General features: G+C 40.3%; 4 protein-coding genes across 7 annotated transcripts in view; 3 read left to right on the top strand and 1 right to left on the bottom strand.

Moving 5' to 3' along the window:
- Window positions 1-273: 273 nt before the first annotated feature.
- hddc3 (HD domain containing 3) lies at window positions 274-4,104 on the top strand. 2 transcript variants are annotated; one of them, XM_083550088.1, is made up of 5 exons: window positions 274-449; window positions 527-640; window positions 710-765; window positions 3,430-3,670; window positions 3,784-4,104. In XM_083550088.1, the coding sequence occupies exons 2-5, from the start codon at window positions 529-531 to the stop codon at window positions 3,915-3,917; spliced, it is 543 nt and encodes a 180-aa protein (XP_083406214.1). In that variant the 5' UTR covers window positions 274-449; window positions 527-528; the 3' UTR covers window positions 3,918-4,104. The 2 variants fall into 2 exon arrangements, with proteins under 2 accessions (XP_083406214.1, XP_083406213.1); XM_083550087.1 differs by having other exon boundaries at window positions 277-449; window positions 522-640.
- Window positions 4,105-5,224: 1,120 nt separating this feature from the next.
- mfap1 (microfibril associated protein 1) lies at window positions 5,225-9,954 on the top strand. Its single transcript, XM_083550029.1, has 8 exons — window positions 5,225-5,448; window positions 6,934-7,147; window positions 7,224-7,371; window positions 7,820-8,007; window positions 8,507-8,776; window positions 8,871-9,030; window positions 9,105-9,194; window positions 9,501-9,954. The coding sequence occupies exons 1-8, from the start codon at window positions 5,364-5,366 to the stop codon at window positions 9,678-9,680; spliced, it is 1,335 nt and encodes a 444-aa protein (XP_083406155.1). The 5' UTR covers window positions 5,225-5,363; the 3' UTR covers window positions 9,681-9,954.
- hypk (huntingtin interacting protein K) lies at window positions 9,772-15,942 on the bottom strand. Its single transcript, XM_083550090.1, has 4 exons — window positions 15,728-15,942; window positions 11,628-11,683; window positions 10,278-10,329; window positions 9,772-10,185 (listed from the first exon to the last, which is right to left on the bottom strand). Exons 1-4 carry the CDS (start codon window positions 15,905-15,907, stop codon window positions 10,090-10,092), a joined length of 384 nt encoding a protein of 127 aa, XP_083406216.1. The 5' UTR covers window positions 15,908-15,942; the 3' UTR covers window positions 9,772-10,089.
- serinc4 (serine incorporator 4) overlaps window positions 15,864-21,318 on the top strand; it is a 20,005-nt gene continuing 14,550 nt past the window's right edge. Inside the window, exon 1 of one of the 3 annotated variants that reach the window (XM_083550016.1) lies at window positions 15,864-15,999. Coding sequence is in view for 2 of the 3 variants with exons in the window: in XM_083550014.1 (XP_083406140.1) it covers window positions 20,374-20,442 (69 nt within the window). In the remaining variant the exon portion in view is untranslated. Of the gene's footprint in view, window positions 16,000-17,156; window positions 17,307-20,318; window positions 20,443-21,318 lie in introns of those variants that run through there. The other 2 variants (XM_083550015.1, XM_083550014.1) reach the window with 2 other exon arrangements.

Genomic DNA, 21,318 nt, shown 5'->3' with positions numbered 1-21,318 from the left:
ACAACAACAAAAAAATCTAAACACTTTAGATAGATTTTAGTATTTAGTTCAGTACTACAAAAGCATCGAAATGTATAACTATTTTATTATTTATTATTATTGCAAAACATTAAAAGTTTCTTACAACGAGTTAAAGAATAATATTAATAATAAAAAAAATTGTGAGGTCTTTGAGTTTAAAGGTTCTGGCATGTTCTTAAAGGAAGGTTCTTCTTCTTTCCTTTAATTGAAAATCTGAAAGCAAAAAATAATATCTTCTGTATGGATTCTAAGCAGAGCTGGCAGAGGATTCGAGTCTCCTTGATGGGAGTCGGCTCTTCTCGTTCGCTACAAAGAATCGGCTCTTAGAGCCGGCTCGTTCGCGAACGACACATCACAAGAAGGTGTTTATTTGAGGATCTCTCAGAGGTTTGCTCACCTGTACTTGCTGTCTTCTTTGGAATAGACAGGTAAGGGGTTACACAAAACCCGATTGGGTGGTGTTTAAGTGTTATTACGTCATTGTGTCACGTTTTCTACAGTGCAGCTATGAACTCCGAGGTTTCTCTGCTGCTGGAAACCGTCAACTTCTCTGCGGAGAAGCACCGCAGTCAGCGCCGCAAGGATCCTGATGCGACCCCGTACATCAACCACCCCATAGGTACCAAACCCCACCATCACCGATCCGTCAAATCTGCCCAAATCTTTACTAAAACACTTTCACTTTCAGGAGTGGCCAGGATCCTGAGTCATGAAGCTGGAATCACAGACATTGAAGTCCTGCAAGTGAGTCTATAATATCAGAAACCACAATAATATGGATTTTTATATGAACTGTATTTACACAAATTCTCGAATCAGATTATCCAGGAGGTATGAAGCTATTTCTCCATAACAAACCCTTCCATGATATTTCCCCTTCCAGGCAAACCAAAGGTTTACACTTAATACCATTGGTTTCTTTCCATAGCAACAGCTCATACAGGTAATTCCATGGTGGATGTGTCAGATCCAAAAATGCGTGAAGTGATCATCGCAAAGCTGTGAGTGTAGGTGGATGGTCGCAAAGCTCTGACACTGGAGACTCCTTCAAAAAATTAAGTCTTCTCACAGATCACCATCTCCAGTCTCCAGTGTCAGAGCTTTGCGACGATCTACCTACACTCACACGTGCAGTAAATAGAGATGGTTCTTTTTCTGAGTGGTGGACAGTAACAAAGTAAATTAAATTTGTTACTGTACTTAAGTAGCATTTTTGTGTATCTGTACTTTACTGAAGTATTTCCATTTCCGGAAACTTTAACTTCACTACATTTCAAAGTCAAATTACTAAATTCCGCAAAATCAGTCGTTTCTTTTTATTTATGAGTAAATAAAAACGTATCCCGGTCAAACACGCAGCAAGTCGCCAAACAGGGTCGAGCACGCGCTCTGTTTTGAACTTGTTTTGATTGGCGCTTAGTGGAATCTACTGATTACCAACATAAAGTGTAGCATCAGTTCAACAAAACATTTAAAGAGAAAAAAATGATGAACTTCACCTCTCCAGGCTCTTCTCCACCTGCTCCCTACTTTCACCACAAATCACAATATCATCTGCAAACATCATAGTCCAGGAAGACTCCTGTCTGACCTCGTCCATCAGCCTGTCCATCACCACTGCAAACAGGAAAGGGCTCAGAGCCGATCCTTGATGCAGTCCAACCTCCACCTTGAACCAGTCTGTCGTTCCTACTGCACACTTCACTGCTGTCACACTGTCCTCATACATGTCCTGCACCACCTTCACATACTTATTTGACACACCAGACTTCCTCATACAATACCACAGTTCCTCTCTCCACCCTGTCGTATGCTTTCTCTAAATCCACAAACACACAATGCAAATCCCTCTGACCTTCTCTATATTTTTCCATTTACATTCTCAAAGCAAATAATGCGTCTGTGGTGCTCTTCCTCTGCATGAAACCATACCATAATTCCCCTGTAGTTACTGCAGGTCTGCACATCTCCCTTATTCTTAAAGATCGGTACCATCACACTCCTTCTCCATTCCTCAGGCATCTTCTCACCTTCTAAAATCTTGTTGAAGAACTGGTTGAAAACTCCGCATCTCTCCTAAACATCTCCATGCTTCTACCGGTATGTCAGCTGGTCCAACCGACTTTCCACTCTTCATCTTCTTAATCGCTGCTCTCACTTCCTCCTTACTAATCTTGTCCACTTCCTGCTTCCACATCATCTCTACATCATCCAACCTTCTCTCTCTCTCTCTCTCTCTCTCTCTCTCTCTCTCTCTCTCTCTCTCTCCTTTTCCTCATTCATCAGCTGCTCAAAATACTCCCTCCATCTTCTCAAAACACTCTCCTTACTAGTCAACACATTTCCATCTCCATCCTTTATTGCCCTAACTTGCAGCACATCCTTCCCAGCTCGGTCTCTCTGTCTGGCCAATCGCTACAAATCCTTTTATCCTTCCTTAGTGTCCAACTTCTCCTACAGCTCCTCATATGCCTTTTCCTTGGCTTTTGCCACATCCCTCGTTACCTGCTGCCGCATCTCCTTGTACTTCTGCCTACTTTTCTCATCACTCTGTCAATCCCACTTCTGTTTCTCCAACCTTTTTCTCCTTATGCTCTCCTGAAATCGATTTGGTCACACATACACTTACAAGGACATTTACAAGACTGCAAGACTTTTCAAAAAATGCTGGATATCGTAAGGAAAAGTCGGCCAAAACAGTTGTTAGGTTTTTTTAATGAACCGTTTATAATATGCCCAGGCAAACCGTAATGCGTGTTATAAATGCACAGGTCAGTTTATGAGGTTAATTTCGAAGCTTCTGCTGGAGATGATGTATGCGGGAGGTGCGGCTGCGGCTACAGTGAAAGGAGAAGTGTTGAAATGTGTTTTGGGTTTCTTGCTTTGGTAATGACGTTCATTCTCACTGAGATTCATGTTTGTGATGCAGCGCTCTGTTCTACTGCACTTCTCTATAACATTGATGGTTGCTATTGCCATGCCATTATAATGATGGTATTAAGAGGTTGGTTAATTCAGGCCTGGGTACACATTCAAACCCCACCAGCCTGTCCAGATATTTTTAAAAAGCAACTGGTCTGTAGTGTACAAAAGATTCGGAGCCCCCCTTGCCTTATATAACATGAGCGACAGACGAGACTACACGTAGGGATTTCCAGCGTATTTACTGTGCAAAGAAAAGTTGTGCAGATTCCTTCAGGTGAAAGCACGTAATAACAAAATTGGAAAGTTGCTATGGCAACCAATAGTACAGGCCCCTTTAAAGTGACTGTCAGTGATCAAATCTGTGCATGTCTGAACATGGCATTATTCCACAAACTCCATGAGCAGTGAAATGCAAAGATCTTTATTTTGCAGGTATAGATGACGATCAATTCTATTTATATATTTATTTTTGTCGTAATTCAGGCAGCGTTGCTTCATGACACCGTGGAAGACACGGACACCACTTTGGAAGAACTGGAAGCTGTGTTTGGGGGAAAGGTGGCGAGAATAGTCCAGGAAGTGACCGATGACAAAACGTTACCCAAGCAGGAAAGAAAGATGATGCAGGTGGTACACGCGCCCCACTGCAGCCACCAGGCCAAGCTGGTCAAACTGGCCGACAAACTGTACAACCTGCGCGACCTCAATCGCTGCACCCCTACAGGTGCATTCTCTTCTCTTCCATTCTCTTTTAAATGTTCTCGTGATGAGGAGCAGAGTCTGTGTGTTTTCACTCGTTCCATTTCAAACTTCGTGCTCCTTGTGTTTTACTGACAGGCTGGACATTTGAACGCGTTCAGGAGTATTTCATGTGGGCGGCGCAGGTAGTGAAAGGACTTCGTGGAACCAACGCTGCGCTCGAGGAAAAGCTGCAACAACTCTTCAGGGAGAGAAATGTGGACATGCGATGATGATCGGGGGGATTTTTAAGATTGTGCAGCTTTTATGTCTTTTTTTTTTATTTTTTTTTTATTTATGGATCAGGCAAGGCATTATAATTCTTTGGGATTTTTTTTATTTTTATGAATTAATTAATCATAAAAATGTATTGGTTTATTATTGACAATAAAAGTAAATAAATGGATCTCTATTAAGTGACATACAGATGATTTGATTTATTTCAGTAGAGTTGCATCTTATTACTGTGTATCGCTTATCAGAAGTATGGAGACACCTGGTCTTTTATAGTTTTTGATTTACACGCGCTTGTATGGTATAAAGATTTATTTTGACCAAGCAAATATACAAATGTCCAGATGTTCCACTTTATTTCTATGTACAAATCCTCCCTTGAAGCATGAAGAACAGCTTTACACAGTCTCAACATCCGGACAGTTTGTTTATCCAAAAATATTTTGCTGTGCCTCTTGTAAAACTCGCCAAAGATGTTCCTCACTAGTGGAGATTCCTTTCTTGTGATTTAGTTCATCCCAGAGCAGTTCAACAGGATTTAGGTGTGGTGACTGGGCAGGTCGTTCCATTACAGATATCACTCCAGACGACTGTTTGCTCTCTAAATAACGCTTACAGAACTCGGACGTATTTGTCGCTTCAGCTCATCGTCTTGTACGGTGAAGTCGCTTTGCATGGAATTGCATTTTCCGGAATAAATCTCCACCTTCCCTGCTGCAAAACATCCCGAAACCATTGCGCTCCACCTCCATGTTTGACTGTGGGGGTGAGGGAGTCTGATAACATCTTCTCTCCTGTTCTACATCTTGCACAAATTCGTCTGCTAAAGCCGAAAGTGGCACAATTGGACTCCACAGAACTTTCTTCCAGTCATTTACTGTCCTGTGTTTTTGGCTTTTATCGAGTTTGATAAATCAAAACGATGACCTATGTCTCAAAAACCATAAAAGACCAGTTGTTTCCACACTTTTGACTACTGGATGGCACAGTGATGCAGAAGGTCTCTCTCTCTCTCTCTCATATCATAGGTTTGAGGAGTCACCATTCAAACCATGGATAAAACCATTCAAACCATTAAAATAAATAAAGTGTTATGACGTGGTTTAAAAACGATAAGTTTTCTGGATACATATAATTATTCATAAAAAAAATATCGAGTATACTGTTGGAAAGGATTCCCATTCAGTTGCATTTCTACGCGTCACCACTAGAGGCAGACATACAGTTTACCACTCATGATAAGTTACCTCTGACGTCACAGTGCCCCACCGTTCTCCATCAATAGAATTAAAGGCGGGTTTATTCGTAGACCGGAAGAGGAAGAGGAAGAGGAGGGATATAAATACGTTTCTACACACCAGAAACAAACTGCTAACGGGTGTAAATTTAGACCTAAAATTCTGAATATTTAATAAATTAAGGGTTTTTTTATTTATTTGTCCAACATGTCTGGACAAAACAACCTCCTAAATGCGAAACAGCCGCCGATTCAGTCCACGGCTGGAGCTGTACCTGTCCGAAATGACAAAGGTGCGTGCTAAGCTAATCGCTTTACCTTCTTTTGCTAGGTGGCTAACTATTAGCTTTCATATCGGTATTTATTGGATGTTTAACATTTTTTTCGTCTAAAACTATAGTTTTGGTTGTGTGTTGGCAAACAGTTATAAAAAAAAAATTGGAAATATAGTGTGTATTTATATTTACACGTGTGTGCGTATACACACATACACACATACATACATACATATATAATGATAAGAAGATAAGATAAGATAAACCTTTATTCGTCCCACAGTGGGGAAATTTTTGTTACAGCAGCATAAAAATAAATAAATAAATGCAAATATATAAAAGAATAGACATACTATAGTATACAAGTATATACACAACACAATGTATAAATACAAATGAGGAAAAAGTACGTATTGCAGGTAGTATTGCACACAGGTAATATTGCACGTATTGCAGGTAATGCATACAGGTAGTATTTTACACAGTAAAACAGTAATAACAGTAACTATTACACCATTGAACAGTAATTACAGTGTGTATTATGGTGACTGGTTCACTGGGAGCAGCTTTGATTGTAAAGTCCAATAGCAGCAGGGAGAAAAGACCTTCTGTATCGCTCCTTCAGACACTTAGGATGTAACAGTCTGTCACTGAAGGAGCTGCTCAAAGATAAAACTTCATACAGGGGGTGAGAGGCGTTCTGCAGTAATGATGATAGTTTTGCTATAATCCTCCTTATTCCCACCTCCTGTACCGTGTCCAGGGGAATCCCCAGGACTGAGCTGGCCTTCCTGATCAGCTTGTCCAGTCTCATATTCATATATATATATATATATATATATACGTTCATACATATACACATACACAATAACAGGTGCCTTGATGAGATCATCAGTGTTCTTCACTTCACTGTTTAATGTTATAACTGACCGGTGTGTGTGTGAATATATGTATATACAAAAAAAAAATATATATATATATATATATATATATATATATATATATATATATATATATATATATATATATATATATATATATATATATATATATATATATAAATAAATAAATACAATTATACAGTACAGTGTAATACAGTTGTGGAGACGCTCTGACCCAGTCGTCTAGACATGTTATCAAACTTTTTCACTTTCTGCTTAATAAATATTTCCACCCAAGTACAGGTGCCATGAGGAAGAGATCATCAGTGTTCTTCACTTCACCGTTTAATGTTATGACTAACCTGTGTGTGTGTGTATGAATATATGTATATTCATATAAAATAATATATACTGTTGTGGATATATATTATAGTTATATTTTTTATCTGAATATACGTTCTTATAAACGCTGTCTGTACAACGCTGTCTGTCTGTACAACGCTGTCTGTCTGTACAACGCTGTCTGTCTGTACAACGCTGTCTGTGGGGTTTTTCTTTTGGTTAAAAAGTGCTACGCTAGTTGCAGACCTTCCATGTAACAACATCTTCACACCTTTCACAGGTGAGCTTTCTATGGAAAAGGTGAAGGTGAAGCGCTATGTGTCAGGAAAGCGCCCGGATTACGCTCCGATGGAGTCCTCTGACGAAGAGGAAGATTTTCAGTTCGTCAAGAAAGGCAAAGAGGCCGAACCGGAGATGGAAGTGGAAGAGGAGGACATGTCGGACCCTCGCCTTCGCCGCCTCATGAACCGCGAGTCGGAAGATGTCGAGGAAAGGTAAGTTTGAATACGCGTTTCCATGTTTCGCAACATGTAAACGCACTTTTCTGAATGATATTTTTTTGCTCGTCAGACTCGCACGGCACAGACAAATCGCTGAGCCGGAGCTGATCGTCGAGAGCAGTGAGGATTCGGACGAGGGAACCTGGCACCCGGAGCGAGAGGAGAGCAGTGAGGACGAGGAGGAGGAGGAGGAAGAGGAGGAGGAAGTGGATGATGAGGTGCGCATTGTAAAACTGAATCCTATTTGTGCTGTGAAGCAGGAAAATAAGTCGACCTGCACATTAACGAGAAACGGTTACGAATAATCTCGCTGACAAAAGTATTGGGACACCTGAGTTTTCCAGCCATATGTGATTCTTTTCCAAAGTGTTCTCACAATCGTACAGGGCGTTGTTGGATATTGTAGCATGAAAGTTTCCCCACACCTCCAGAATCACACTACCACGTGCGCACAAGGCCAACTTTAACAAAATATGTTTTACATAGGTTGGGGTGGAGGACCCATGTGTTGGAAACTCTGGGGCTCCATTCTTCTGGAGCTTATTAAAAGAGCGAATAGGGCCTCATTGAAGAAGCACATACCAATCTGATGCTCAGGTTTCCACAAACTTTTGGACATATAGCTTGTGCGTGCGGCTCAGAACCTCTTTGCGTGACTGTGCGTAGGAAATCGAGAGGCGGCGAGCGATGATGAGGCAGCGGGCCCAGGAAAGGAAAAACGAAGAGACCGAAGTCATGGAGGTGGAGGAAGAAGGGAAGTCCGGAGAAGAGTCAGAGTCCGAGTCTGAGTACGAGGAATACACGGACAGCGAGGACGAAACTGAACCGCGGTTAAAACCAGTCTTCATCCGCAAGTGAGTATCAGTAAACTTTAATACGGAGAAATGGGGGGGTCTGATTTAACAGCAGGATGTTGAATGTATTAAACACACACACAATCAGGAGCCTGGATGTGCACTGACTTCAGGTAGAGACCTCTGGGATATTATAGTAGCAGGATTATTGAAATATTTACGTCACATGGTGTAAAAAAAGTCAAAAGTATTGGGACACCCAACTTTTGCCAACCTTTTTTTTTTTTTTTTTTTTTGGGTGGAGGGAGCATGAAAATTACCCTGTACAAAGTCACCTCCATGAAGATATGCTTTACATGGGTTGTGTTGTAAATATAAATATACAAGAATGTTAGCACAAATCTAGTGAAACATCTTCCTAGAAGCATGAAGGTTATTACAAGAGCAAATGACCACTCATCGTGGAACGGGATGCTCTAAAAGAGGCACATGCACATCTTATTTTCAGGTGTCCACAAACATTTGCTTACTTACCCATGTCTGTCTGTCTGTCTGCCAGGAAGGACAGGGTGACCGTTGCTGAACGCGAGGCCGAAGAGCAGAAGCAGAAGGAGCTGGAAATCGAGGCCAAGAAGCAGGCAGAGGAACGTCGTCGCTACACCCTGAAGATCGTAGAGGAGGAAGCCAAGAAGGAGTACGAGGAGAACAAGCGCACTCTGGCCGCCCTGGACGCTCTGGACACGGACGGAGAAAACGAGGAAGAGGAGTACGAGGCATGGAAGGTCCGAGAGCTCAAGAGAATCAAGAGGGACCGTGAGGCTCGAGAAGCGTAAGTTCTGGAAGATTTTATTTATTTATTTTGATCTAAAAGTAACCCCCCCCCCCCCCATCGTGTATGACAACTTTTCATGTCCGATCTCCAGAATCGAGAAGGAAAAAGCAGAGATCGACAGGTTCCACAATCTCACGGAGGAGGAGCGACGGGCCGAGCTCCGCACCAACGGGAAGGTCATCACCAACAAAGCGACCAAGGGCAAATACAAGTTCCTGCAGAAGTACTACCACAGAGGAGCTTTCTTCATGGTGAGTAACGAACGAAAAAGATGAGCGTTTTGTTAGGATCCGTACTAAACCCTTTTTTTGTGCTTCCGTGGCAGAATGAAGAGCAAGACGTGTTCAAGAGAGATTTCAGCGCACCGACACTCGAGGACCATTTCAACAAAACGATTCTACCCAAAGTCATGCAGGTGAGTTCGGATTCAGGGTTCGGTTCTTAGCGGGAATAATGAGAAGGTTGTGTCGCAGAAGGGAGAATTTCATTTGCAGTAAGAAACCCAGGTGTGAGGGGAGCTTGGGTACGATGGGACAGGTTTTGGTTTATGAAGGTCGGTGCTCCTTGTGACTGTGTGCACAGCTTTGTGCTGCCATGTTGCAGAACTACAACTTTTTATACCACCGTGTACCAATCTCATGGTCTGGTGTTCACACATTTGTTTGTGTAATGTATTTGTGCTGATCTGAGGGTCTACTCAAAGTTTCTTTCACTCTTACAGGTCAAGAACTTCGGCCGTTCAGGACGCACAAAATACACACATCTGGTGGATCAGGACACCACCTCGTTCGACTCCGCTTGGGCTCAGGAAAGCGCCCAAAACAGCAAGTTCTTCAAACAGAAGGCAGGGGGCGTAAGAGACGTGTTCGATCGGCCAACAGTACAGAAGAGGAAGACATGAGTTCTATTCTGGACTTCTATTCCGTCTATCTGTATCATTTTATATATATATATATATATATAAATATAAAAATCAGTGAAGATAAAAGGGGTCACAGCTGCAACATGTTTTTATTACATTTAAAATTTGTACATCTGATGGATTCCTTTGCATTTTTTTTTTCTTTTTAGACCCTTGTAAAAATCTTAGCTGTAAGTGTGAATAAATTACTAGAACAGGAAAACCGATTCCAAGACATGCCTTGGTCTTATTCACACTGATACTTGTACAAAAATTTTTTAAATGAAGGAAGTCTTTAGAAAAGCTAAGCAGTGGATCGTTGACACAGCAGAAGTGTATCCATGGTGGACAGGAGGTAAGAGGTGAAGCCGAGTCACGGCTGAGAAACCGGTCACGCCCACGCCACTGGTCAGTTGGTCAGCGCAATCAAAGCCTCCACGATGTTCCCCATGTGTTCCCTCAGGCTGCGCTCTGCCACGCCGCGGGGGATCTCCATCTCAGCCATCTGTGGAGTGAAGAAAAAGGGGGATATCAGGTTCCTATCACAAACCTGTCCGTCAATGTGTGTGTGTGTATATATACAGTCAATATACTTACGATGAGCTCTACGTCCTCCTTCTTAATGGTAACTTTGGCCAGTTCTTTTTCTCTATGGAGAACAAAATAATGCACTTAGCCAATGTGTATATACACAAAACTCATTAGCAAATCTCAAATCCATATTTTTTCCCAATAGAACATAGAAATGTATAAACTGAGTAAATGTACAATTTTAAGATAAAAAATGTCATTTTGAATTTGATGGCTGAAAAGATGGTTGGGACGGGGCAACCAAAGTCTTATAAAAAAATAAACGGTTGGAGAAACATTTTGCAACTAATGAGGTTAATTATCAGCAGGTCAGCAAGATAACTGAGTATAAGTGTATTTCAGGAAGGCGGAGTAAAGATGGGCGGAGCTTCGCCAAATCTGAATAACTGAATTGTGCAACAATTTCAGAATAAAGTTCAATTTGCAAAACACACAATCAATTAATCAATTCTGTTCCAAATGTAACAAATTAATGTTATTTAATTTATACTTTAAGTTAATTAAAGTTTTTAAAACACTAATTGATCAGCAGGTAAATGTTATACGTTATAAATAATTATAATTTATAAAATTTTATAAATATATGAATTTCATACATTTCATACATACAACATTATTATTTTGTATTTCTAAAATTTTTTACACTGTAAATATTCCAATAATTTGTTTTAGGATGTCATGTTTCTATAGTTATACAGTATGTAAATTTTTTTAGTGGTTTTAATTGGTAAATATGGTACGTGGCTCCTTTAAGAATTATGTTTCGGTTGCTATTCCTCAGATCTCGAAGCGGTCGATGAGAGAAATGCTGAAATTGTCTGCGAAGGCATTGTTTAGTGATTGAAAATTATATTTTGGGTGGAGTGTCTTTAATTTTTCAATCTGAGTAAAGAAAGGACATTGTGAATAAATGTGTTGCGTTGCAGGTTTCATTTTTTGCGTCTTTTGTATTTATTTATAATTTTTTATCAAAACGGTCAAACAGAAATGCGCGTTAATGGAATTAGTGCATTTAAAATGCGTGTGTGTTAGCGTGTTAATTTAGACAGCCATATTATATATACATATATCACGGTTCTGGACGTTTCAGTGTTTAAGTCACATATCGGTTCAATTTCGCGACGGTTTGGGGGCAAAAATGCAAAACATAAAATCGCTTTGTTTTTATTATTAATGCTGTTCGTTATTTACTACTTAACTGTTCGACTTATTTCAACATACTATAACAAATGCCTTAAACAAACAAACTTGCGGTCCGCCATTTAATGAGTTCCCTATATATATATATATATATATATATACACACACATATACACACACACACACGATTTTCAAATTGCAACTGTATTTCCTCACCTTTCCTGTTTCGCCTTCTGTTCTCTGGATCTTCTGTCTCCGATCACAGACATGGCCTTCAAACACAAAAGCAGATGATCAGTTAAAAAATAAAAAAAACCTATTGAATCTATGACATCAGTTCATTATAGGAGACTGGAGGTGGTGCGACACCCACCTATAAGAGCTTTCTACATCTTGTCCTTGACTAGATCACGCTATAACGTATCGATCTTATATCTAGCACTGCAACAACTAATCAATAAAATTCCTTATTAATAAATGCTGTTATCGATTAGTTGGGCTGCTCAAGTTTCAGGTAGACGTGACCGTAGGGTAACACAGCCACGTGCGAAATGCTGGATGCAGGGTCAACCGGCAGCAGGAAAACGTGTGCTCCTGAAGTCATCCAAGGCATTTTATATTAAACGCAACAAAGAAAACTGTAACTGGAAGTTATGTATAGTGGAGTTTGTGTGGTGTGGGAATGACCACAGTGATGCACGAGCACATGAAAAGAAAACACTGGTGTCACGGGTGAAGGTGAAACATCAGCACGATGAGTAGAAACTGTAGAATCCTCATCATGTGTAAAAGGTGTAGTTTAATAAAGTGCTATTGTGTAAACTGTAACTTCAGGAAAGTCGAATAAATTAAAAAAAATAAAATTAACTGAATTATATATTGTAGATGTTGATTATCTTCACAACTGAACAAAATGTTTTTTTTTTAAAAACAAATTGTCAAAATGTTGAATATTTTATATAGGTTTTTAAACATGGTTGTAAAGGAGTACTCCTCGACTATCAGCCGCTATCGAACAATGAATGTGAATGCTGACTGAGATCTGCTGTAGGACCATCAGTGCTGAACGGTATACTTTATTCCCAAAGATTAGATTTGATCAGATCAGCGTCTTACTGTGGGGCGACATGCCGATGTGCTGCTTGCTGACTGTGATTGTCTCTCTCTCTCTAGGTCAGCGTGTCCGCCTGTCTCTCTCTCTAGCTCAGCGTGTCCGCCTGTCTCTCTCTAGCTCAGCGTGTCCGCCTGTCTCTCTCTCTAGGTCAGCGTGTCCGCCTGTCTCTCTCTCTAGGTCAGCGTGTCCGCCTGTCTCTCTCTCTCTAGGTCAGCGTCCCCGCCTGCGTCTCTCTCTCTAGCTCAGCGTGTCCGCCTGTCTCTCTCTCTAGCTCAGCGTCCCCGCCTGCGTCTCTCTCTCTAGTTCAGCGTCCCCGCCTGCGTCTCTCTCTCTCTCTAGGTCAGCGTCCCCGCCTGCCTCTCTCTCTCTCTCTAGGTCAGCGTCCCCGCCTGCCTCTCTCTCTAGGTCAGCGTCCCCGCCTGCCTCTCTCTCTAGGTCAGCGTCCCCGCCTGCCTCTCTCTCTAGGTCAGCGTGTCCGCCTGTCTCTCTCTCTCTAGGTCAGCGTGTCCGCCTGTCTCTCTCTCTCTAGGTCAGCGTGTCCGCCTGTCTCTCTCTCTCTAGTTCAGCGTGTCCGCCTGTCTCTCTCTCTCTAGGTCAGCGTGTCCGCCTGTCTCTCTCTCTCTAGGTCAGCGTGTCCGCCTGTCTCTCTCTCTCTAGGTCAGCGTGTCCGCCTGTCTCTCTCTCTCTAGGTCAGCGTGTCCGCCTGTCTCTCTCTCTCTAGGTCAGCGTGTCCGCCTGTCTCTCTCTCTCTAGGTCAGCGTGTCCGCCTGTCTCTCTCTCTCTAGGTCAGCGTGTCCGCCTGTCTCTCTCTCTCTAGGTCAGCGTGTCCGCCTGTCTCTCTCTCTCTAGGTCAGCGTGTCCGCCTGTCTCTCTCTCTCTAGGTCAGCGTGTCCGCCTGTCTCTCTCTCTCTAGGTCAGCGTGTCCGCCTGTCTCTCTCTCTCTAGGTCAGCGTGTCCGCCTGTCTCTCTCTCTCTAGGTCAGCGTGTCCGCCTGTCTCTCTCTCTCTAGGTCAGCGTCCCCGCCTGTCTCTCTCTCTCTAGGTCAGCGTCCCCGCCTGTCTCTCTCTCTCTAGGTCAGCGTCCCCGCCTGTCTCTCTCTCTCTAGGTCAGCGTCCCCGCCTGCGTCTCTCTCTCTCTAGGTCAGCGTCCCCGCCTGCGTCTCTCTCTCTCTAGGTCAGCGTCCCCGCCTGCGTCTCTCTCTCTCTAGGTCAGCGTCCCCGCCTGCGTCTCTCTCTCTCTAGGTCAGCGTCCCCGCCTGCGTCTCTCTCTAGGTCAGCGTCCCCGCCTGCGTCTCTCTCTCTCTAGGTCAGCGTCCCCGCCTGCGTCTCTCTCTAGGTCAGCGTCCCCGCCTGCGTCTCTCTCTAGGTCAGCGTCCCCGCCTGCGTCTCTCTCTAGGTCAGCGTCCCCGCCTGCGTCTCTCTCTATATGTCAGTGTGTCTTTCTTTGTGTGTCTCTCTCTATATGTCAGTGTGTCTTTCTTTGTGTGTCTCTCTCTCTATGTCAGTGTGTCTGTTTTTGTCTCTCTCTCTATGTCAGTGTGTCTGTATTTGTCTCTCTCTCTATGTCAGTGTGTCTGTTTTTGTCTCTCTCTCTATGTCAGTGTGTCTGTTTTTGTCTCTCTCTCTATGTCAGTGTGTCTGTTTTTGTCTCTCTCTCTATGTCAGTGTGTCTGTTTTTGTCTCTCTCTCTATGTCAGTGTGTCTGTTTTTGTCTCTCTCTCTATGTCAGTGTGTCTGTTTTTGTCTCTCTCTCTATGTCAGTGTGTCTGTTTTTGTCTCTCTCTCTATGTCAGTGTGTCTGTTTTTGTCTCTCTCTCTATGTCAGTGTGTCTGTTTTTGTCTCTCTCTCTATGTCAGTGTGTCTGTTTTTGTCTCTCTCTCTATGTCAGTGTGTCTGTTTTTGTCTCTCTCTCTATGTCAGTGTGTCTGTTTTTGTCTCTCTCTCTATGTCAGTGTGTCTGTTTTTGTCTCTCTCTCTATGTCAGTGTGTCTGTTTTTGTCTCTCTCTCTATGTCAGTGTGTCTGTTTTTGTCTCTCTCTCTATGTCAGTGTGTCTGTTTTTGTCTCTCTCTCTATGTCAGTGTGTCTGTTTTTGTCTCTCTCTCTATGTCAGTGTGTCTGTTTTTGTCTCTCTCTCTATGTCAGTGTGTCTGTTTTTGTCTCTCTCTCTATGTCAGTGTGTCTGTTTTTGTCTCTCTCTCTATGTCAGTGTGTCTGTTTTTGTCTCTCTCTCTATGTCAGTGTGTCTGTTTTTGTCTCTCTCTCTATGTCAGTGTGTCTGTTTTTGTCTCTCTCTCTATGTCAGTGTGTCTGTTTTTGTCTCTCTCTCTATGTCAGTGTGTCTGTTTTTGTCTCTCTCTCTATGTCAGTGTGTCTGTTTTTGTCTCTCTCTCTATGTCAGTGTGTCTGTCTTTGTCTCTCTCTCTATGTCAGTGTGTCTGTCTTTGTCTCTCTCTCTATGTCAGTGTGTCTGTCTTTGTCTCTCTCTCTATGTCAGTGTGTCTGTCTGTCAGGGTGTCTTTTACTTTCCATGTCCCCATCTCTGTCTGACAGTTTCCAAGAGCCACTTTCTTCACCTTTAAAATCCCCTCTGTCAAATGTAACATTTGAATCTCTAAACGAAGACCTTCTATAAGCTGGAGAACAAGAGAGAAGATGTGAGCAAACATCTTCACCCCCACAGTCACACATGGAGGTAGAAGTGTAATGGTCTGGGGTTGTTTTGCAGAAGCGATGATTGAGGACTTAAATGTTATGTAGAGACCAAACATTGGTCTGGAGTGATCTCGATCATGGAATGGTCTTCCCAGTCACTGCACTTAAATCCTGTTGAACTGCACTGGGATTAATTGGATCTCCAACTAGTGAAGAACACGTTTGGCAAGATGAATGTTTGAAGAAACGAACTGTCCGGATGCTGAGAGTGTGTAAAGCTGTTCTTCATGCTGAAGGAGGATTTTGAAAGTGAAAAAGTGGAACATCTAGACAGGATCCCACCACTTGCCATCAGCAGAGCCTCCATGTCCCACACTTCTCAAAGAACTAACCAAAAGCGACCTTCACCAGAAGGTTCTCTTTTACTAATTAACAAATCCAGAAGAATCTGATCATCTTTCTAATTTTATCTCCCAGGACACGCTCCTTCTCCCCAGCACATGGTTAGCTAACACGGCTAGCTCAGAGGATCTTTGTTCCCGACTCACCGTCTCCAAGTCGGAGCTGGAGATTTCCTTCTCCTCCGCATAGTCGGTGACTCTTTCCAAATCAGCGGCGCCGCTGTCGTGCTTGCGCGGTTTCTCCGTGGGCTTCCCAGTGCAGTTCTCCTCGGCCTCCAGGTCCAAATCCACATCTCCCTCAGCCGCCATGATCGCCTCCCTCCGCATACGGAACACAAAGCAAGAGAACTTTAGTGGCGACCCGAGAACAAATCGAGGTAACACACGAGAGACAAGTGACGTTTCAAGTTCCGTTTCCGGTGAGACCTAATTTTAGGGTTCACGGTTTTTATTTGTCAATCTACAGTCGCTTTATAATTAATCTTTATAATATTATACATTAGATATTATAAAGATTAATAAACGTAATCTTTATAATAATTATAATAAACATCATATTTACAATAATTCTAATAGACAAAATCTTTATAATAACTATAATAATAGGCATAGTGTTTGTTATAATTATAATAATAGACAATGTTTAATTATTGCAAGTTATTAAATCAATAATATAAATAAATCAAAAACAGGAATTTATGATGGAATGTTTTAAAATATCATAAATAGAATAAAAAAAAACTATATCTATATATAAAATATCTCTATAATAATAATAATAATAATAATAATAATAATAATAATAATAATAACAACAACAACAACAACAACAATTAATTTCTAAACAAAAAATAATAAAAGTTAATATGCATTACAAAATATAAATATATATATAATATATAATAAAGTTATTCCATTATTAATATAAAAAACAATAATAATTCTTAGATAATAATGATATATGAATTAATGATCTTATATTAATATAAATAATACATGAGAAAAAAAAACTCGAATAAATAAATAAATAAAATATATAACATTTAAGGTCAAAATGAAATTAAATGTTACATCAATTAATATCAAATAACTAATATTTTGATATCTGAAAAACAGTGTTAAAATGGTTGTTATTATTATACATTTAGCTCATGTGCTGTTTGTAGAATACGATCTGAAACCTCACAAGTTACAATATTAATATTTTTTGCATTACTAATATTTTGCGTTGTTCCTGATGACCCTGAATTGCAGTATAGAGAAGAGTGACAATTTATGGTGACACTATGAGAAATCAATCAGAGGAGAATGTTTTCCTTTATAAATCTATTCCTTTTCTTAATCTATTATGTCTAGCTGCTCTGTAACTGTGTCTACTGCGTTCTAGAAATACACACAATACGTTCAAATTGTATTTTCTGATGTTTACAACAACCTCACCTGTTCTTCTCCCTCCTCCTGCCTCCTGAACCAATCCTTCACCTTAACCATAATCAGCTTAACAAAAAGGAAGCTTTCCGACGTTAAAGACAACATCCACTACCCAGTCTAGGTGCTTGTGTGACCTGCGGGTGCTTGTGGAATGATTCGTGAGTGTGCTTGTTGTCGTTACTCCATCATCACCAGCATCTTCATCCTACTGTATGACTGATCTGTGTACCTGGAGCTCCTCTTAGCACAAGACGTAGCACTGAGAAGAATGTGTTGCCGCTGTTGCTGGGCCCAAGTAAGATCATAATGCATGCTTTTGTGGGTTTTAATCAATGTAACTCTAAATATAGCCTCATGACCTAAATGTGTCTCATAGATTTTATTTTTCCAGTCTGTCTTTGAAACGATCCATAAATAACATTTGTATGGCAAACCTTTTTGAAGACACAGGGCTGATTTTGTAGTTAGAGGGGTCCATATTTTTATGAAAATCTGTGGATTCCATAAATGTTTTGTGTCCTTTTCAACTGAGTTGCTGTGATTGATCTAGCTCCATATAAAATTGTCAATGACACTTATTTACAGTGCTTCAATTTGTATGCTGAAAACACACTTTTCACAAGGCGGGTTTTTTGTTTTTGCTCCTTCTCTCACAAAACCCCCCAATTACTAGGGTCCAATAGGGGCAGGTCCAATAGCTATCTGATGTTTACAGTGTGAGAGAGGGAATAAAGGCCTGTTGTGTGTATGACCTGTTTTTATAATATACTCTAATTGGTTTAGAGAAAATTGCTTGCATTCTGATGTATCCAAACCTGAATCAATGGCCCTCTGTTAAGCCATTCAGTTTGAAGTTACAATTATGTCTGTTTGGTCATTTTAGACATTTTACGACTACACTTCTAATGCAGTAAAGTGAAACCCGTGTTGTTCAAAGCAGTGACATCTCACATAACATCATTCTAATCAGAAGGTGAGACTGTGTTTGACTGCTTAATAAATCAGGGCGTGGTAATACAATTAATCTTGCACATGTACACCTAAACATAAGATTCAGATTTTCTTTTTAAACATCCCATTTCATATTTGCATCACATCCCTATTTACTGTTACAATGATCTCCAGTTTTCTGATGTTCTACTAGATTTTTGTCATGAAAATGTTTGCTTCTTTAGCAACAAATGTGTTAGTAAAATCAGGTACTGATGAAGGTGAGGTGAGGAGACCTGGGGGTGCAGTCAGCATTCACATTCATTGTTCAACAGGGTTGAGGTCAAATCTCTATAGCTGGAGATCTTCCACTCTTTGTGCTTTGTGTCATGCTAGAACAGGTTTGGGTCTCATAGTTCATGTGAAGGGAATATTTCATGCTCACATCCAGAGACAATATATATGATTGTGTTTCTCCAACTTTGTGGTAACAATATGAAGAAAAAAAAGAATGATCGGTTTTTAAGTCACGGTTCAGTTAAATTTCACTACAGTTACAAGAAAGAAATGCAACCCATAAAATTGCTTGTAATTTTTTTGTTAACGCAGTTTATTATTATTAATATTTGAGATCCATATTTGAAGAGTTTTAATTAATTAATTAATTAATTAATTAATTATTTTTTAAAACAAATTTAAATAAAATGCCTGATTGGTTAAATAATATAGAAAATAATGTTTTTATAGAAAATAAAATAGATTAAATCAATTTAATGAAATCCACTTTTTTATATTGATTAAATTGTTTATATTGGTAAAATTATACATTTTATTGGCATAAATTAAATTGATTAAATAAAATAACAGAATTGGAAAAATGTAATTAAATAGCTATAATTAATTTGGGTAATACAGATTATGTGTAAGTGTGTGTGTGTGTGTGTGTGTGTGTTTATCATTTAATATAGAATTTTCTAAAGATATGATCTACTTAACCGTTCTATTTATTTCTTCATTCCTTTCATCCTTCATTCATTTATTCACTCCCTCAATATGTGGAATTGTCAGGAATTTTTTTGAAGCTGTCTATAAAACTATAAAGAATGAATAGCGCTAGCGTTAGCCGGTAGCTACATCCTGGTTAGTGGCTAACGCTATTGCTATGGATTCTTTAACGTTTTCATGCATGTGCAAAACAAATTGTATTTCACAGTGACACTGCGCTAACTCTAGTTTCTTTTTTTTTTTTACCACTGACATTGCATTGTATGTTTTCAAGTTTAATAATATTAATAAAAAGCAATGCGCTCAAAATGAGAGGCAGAGACTAAACATTATATATGTATATAATTATAATTATATAATTGAAATTGAAAATAGAGCTACTTTCTACTCAAGTTTCAACTTTTATTTGTCATATGTACAGATGTCAGTTTGTACAATGAAATTCTTAAGTGAGGCTACAGGCAAACTACAGCAAATATCAAATATTTGATGTATATGAAGCCTTTGAAGTGACTCTTGTGTTAGTTGGCGCAACTTTCAGTGTGAGAAAAAATGAAATTCTACTGTATCCAATGGCATTCATATAAAACTGTGCGCCTCCAAATGTATGGTAACGATTTGAGGAAGAAACAACATACAGCTGGAAAAGTCAGGTGTCCCAATACTTTTGCTCATATAGTGCATTTACTGCTGAAGAATTACACACTAATGATAGATTTCATGTTTTTTATTACATCTTGGTTAACATACTGTATAAGACTAAATCTGGTACATTCTTTATGACGCTCATTTACACAGACTGTAACTTTAAGAAGATCTTTAAGCAATTCTTCATTCTCCTGGTATTGGAAGAACTTCATTCTGGAGGAATCTTCCTCTCTGCCTTTCTGGGTCAAGGTCTTATGATAGGATTATGTATGTAGCTTCCATCTCTGCTTACAGACTGTGTGTGTCTCATAACTGGGGGAAGGAACTATAAAGGCTTCCCTGAGACCGCACTACAAATGCAGCACTGCACTTAATTGCATTATTTGCCATGAACTGATTTAAGCTTCTGGATCTGGATCTTTTTTTTTTTTGCCCTCATGCTGTGGTGCTGCCTGGGGGAAGGGCGAGACAGATGGACTAACCCACGTAACAGCCCCCCCTTTCTAATCTCTCTGGGTGAAGAGAAAGAGGTCTATCAGACATCCAGCCTCGATTACACGCTCTGCTCTACTGGCACCGTTGACTGCCACCTGCCAGTTAACAGGATGCTGTTCATTTTGGGTTCACTACACCTACAAGGATGAAGGTCTATCCAGCAGGGGATCTTCTGCACCCTGAGAAGAAGTGAGCAGGACTTTTTTTGGAATTCCCTAGGAAGAACTGTGTGGAACATCTCCATCTAGATTTAGGTTTTGGCAGCATCGATTACATAAGTAGCCATGTCATCCGCTCAGGTGATAACCCGCAAAGGTGTCTACAACTACTTCCTCAACATGGTGGCCTACCAGGTGAGAGAGAATTAAATGCAAAAGCTGATGAGAGAGCTCATCAGAAGGTAGATGAGTCTTTGGAATAGACACCTGAATATCTTCTTCTTTCTGCATCACGATGCAAAAAAAGAAAAAAACATGAAACTACTAGTGCTGAATTCTCGAGCAGTTCATTATTCATAGTATAAATGTGTTTGAAGTTGTTGATGTATTTACAGCAATGTTGCAACTAAAATAATACAATTAGACCAAGATTTAGATGATTAACCATGTTTTCCCCCTCTGGTAATCGCCACTGTTCAATGTACAGATTCGATGATTTATTTATTTATTTGTTTGTCATGAAGTGTCATGTCATCAAGTGCAGATGAACGAGTGATAAGAAGAGTGGACTATTCTAAATCCAAAGAGGAGCAAAACATAGGAAAGAAATACACATCAGTCAGGCAATGTGTGAAAAAAAGTCTATACACTGCATCGTAAGCACTTCATTCGGCAGAAATGTGAGCTCTCGATCTTCCACTGTGCCTTTTTGGGTCAAGTTCTAATGATAGGATTATGTATATAGCTTCCATCTCTGCTCACAGATCATCTGTGTCTCATAACCTGGAAAAACAACCTATATAGGCTTTCCTGAGACCATACTACAATTAGAGCATTGTACTTAAATCTTTTAATGAAGACATAAAATCTTGTTTTTGACTGACAGGACAAAAATCCCAATGTGGTCTCCTGCTGTGTTCACATAAACTTTAATGTTTCATGTATTATTCCCAGGCTGAGAACTTTTCTGTACACCACAGCTGTAAAGAGAGGTTACTGTAGACTTCCTGTTGGCTCTAACTCATCTGGGGATGTCTAACCTTCTGACTATAGACAAACCAGTCCATTTTG

The sequence above is a fragment of the Silurus aristotelis genome (genome assembly GCF_946808225.1).
Source record: "Silurus aristotelis genome assembly, chromosome: 9".
Classification (NCBI taxonomy): Eukaryota; Metazoa; Chordata; class Actinopteri; order Siluriformes; family Siluridae; genus Silurus; species Silurus aristotelis.
This window is presented reverse-complemented; position numbering and strand designations above follow the sequence as displayed.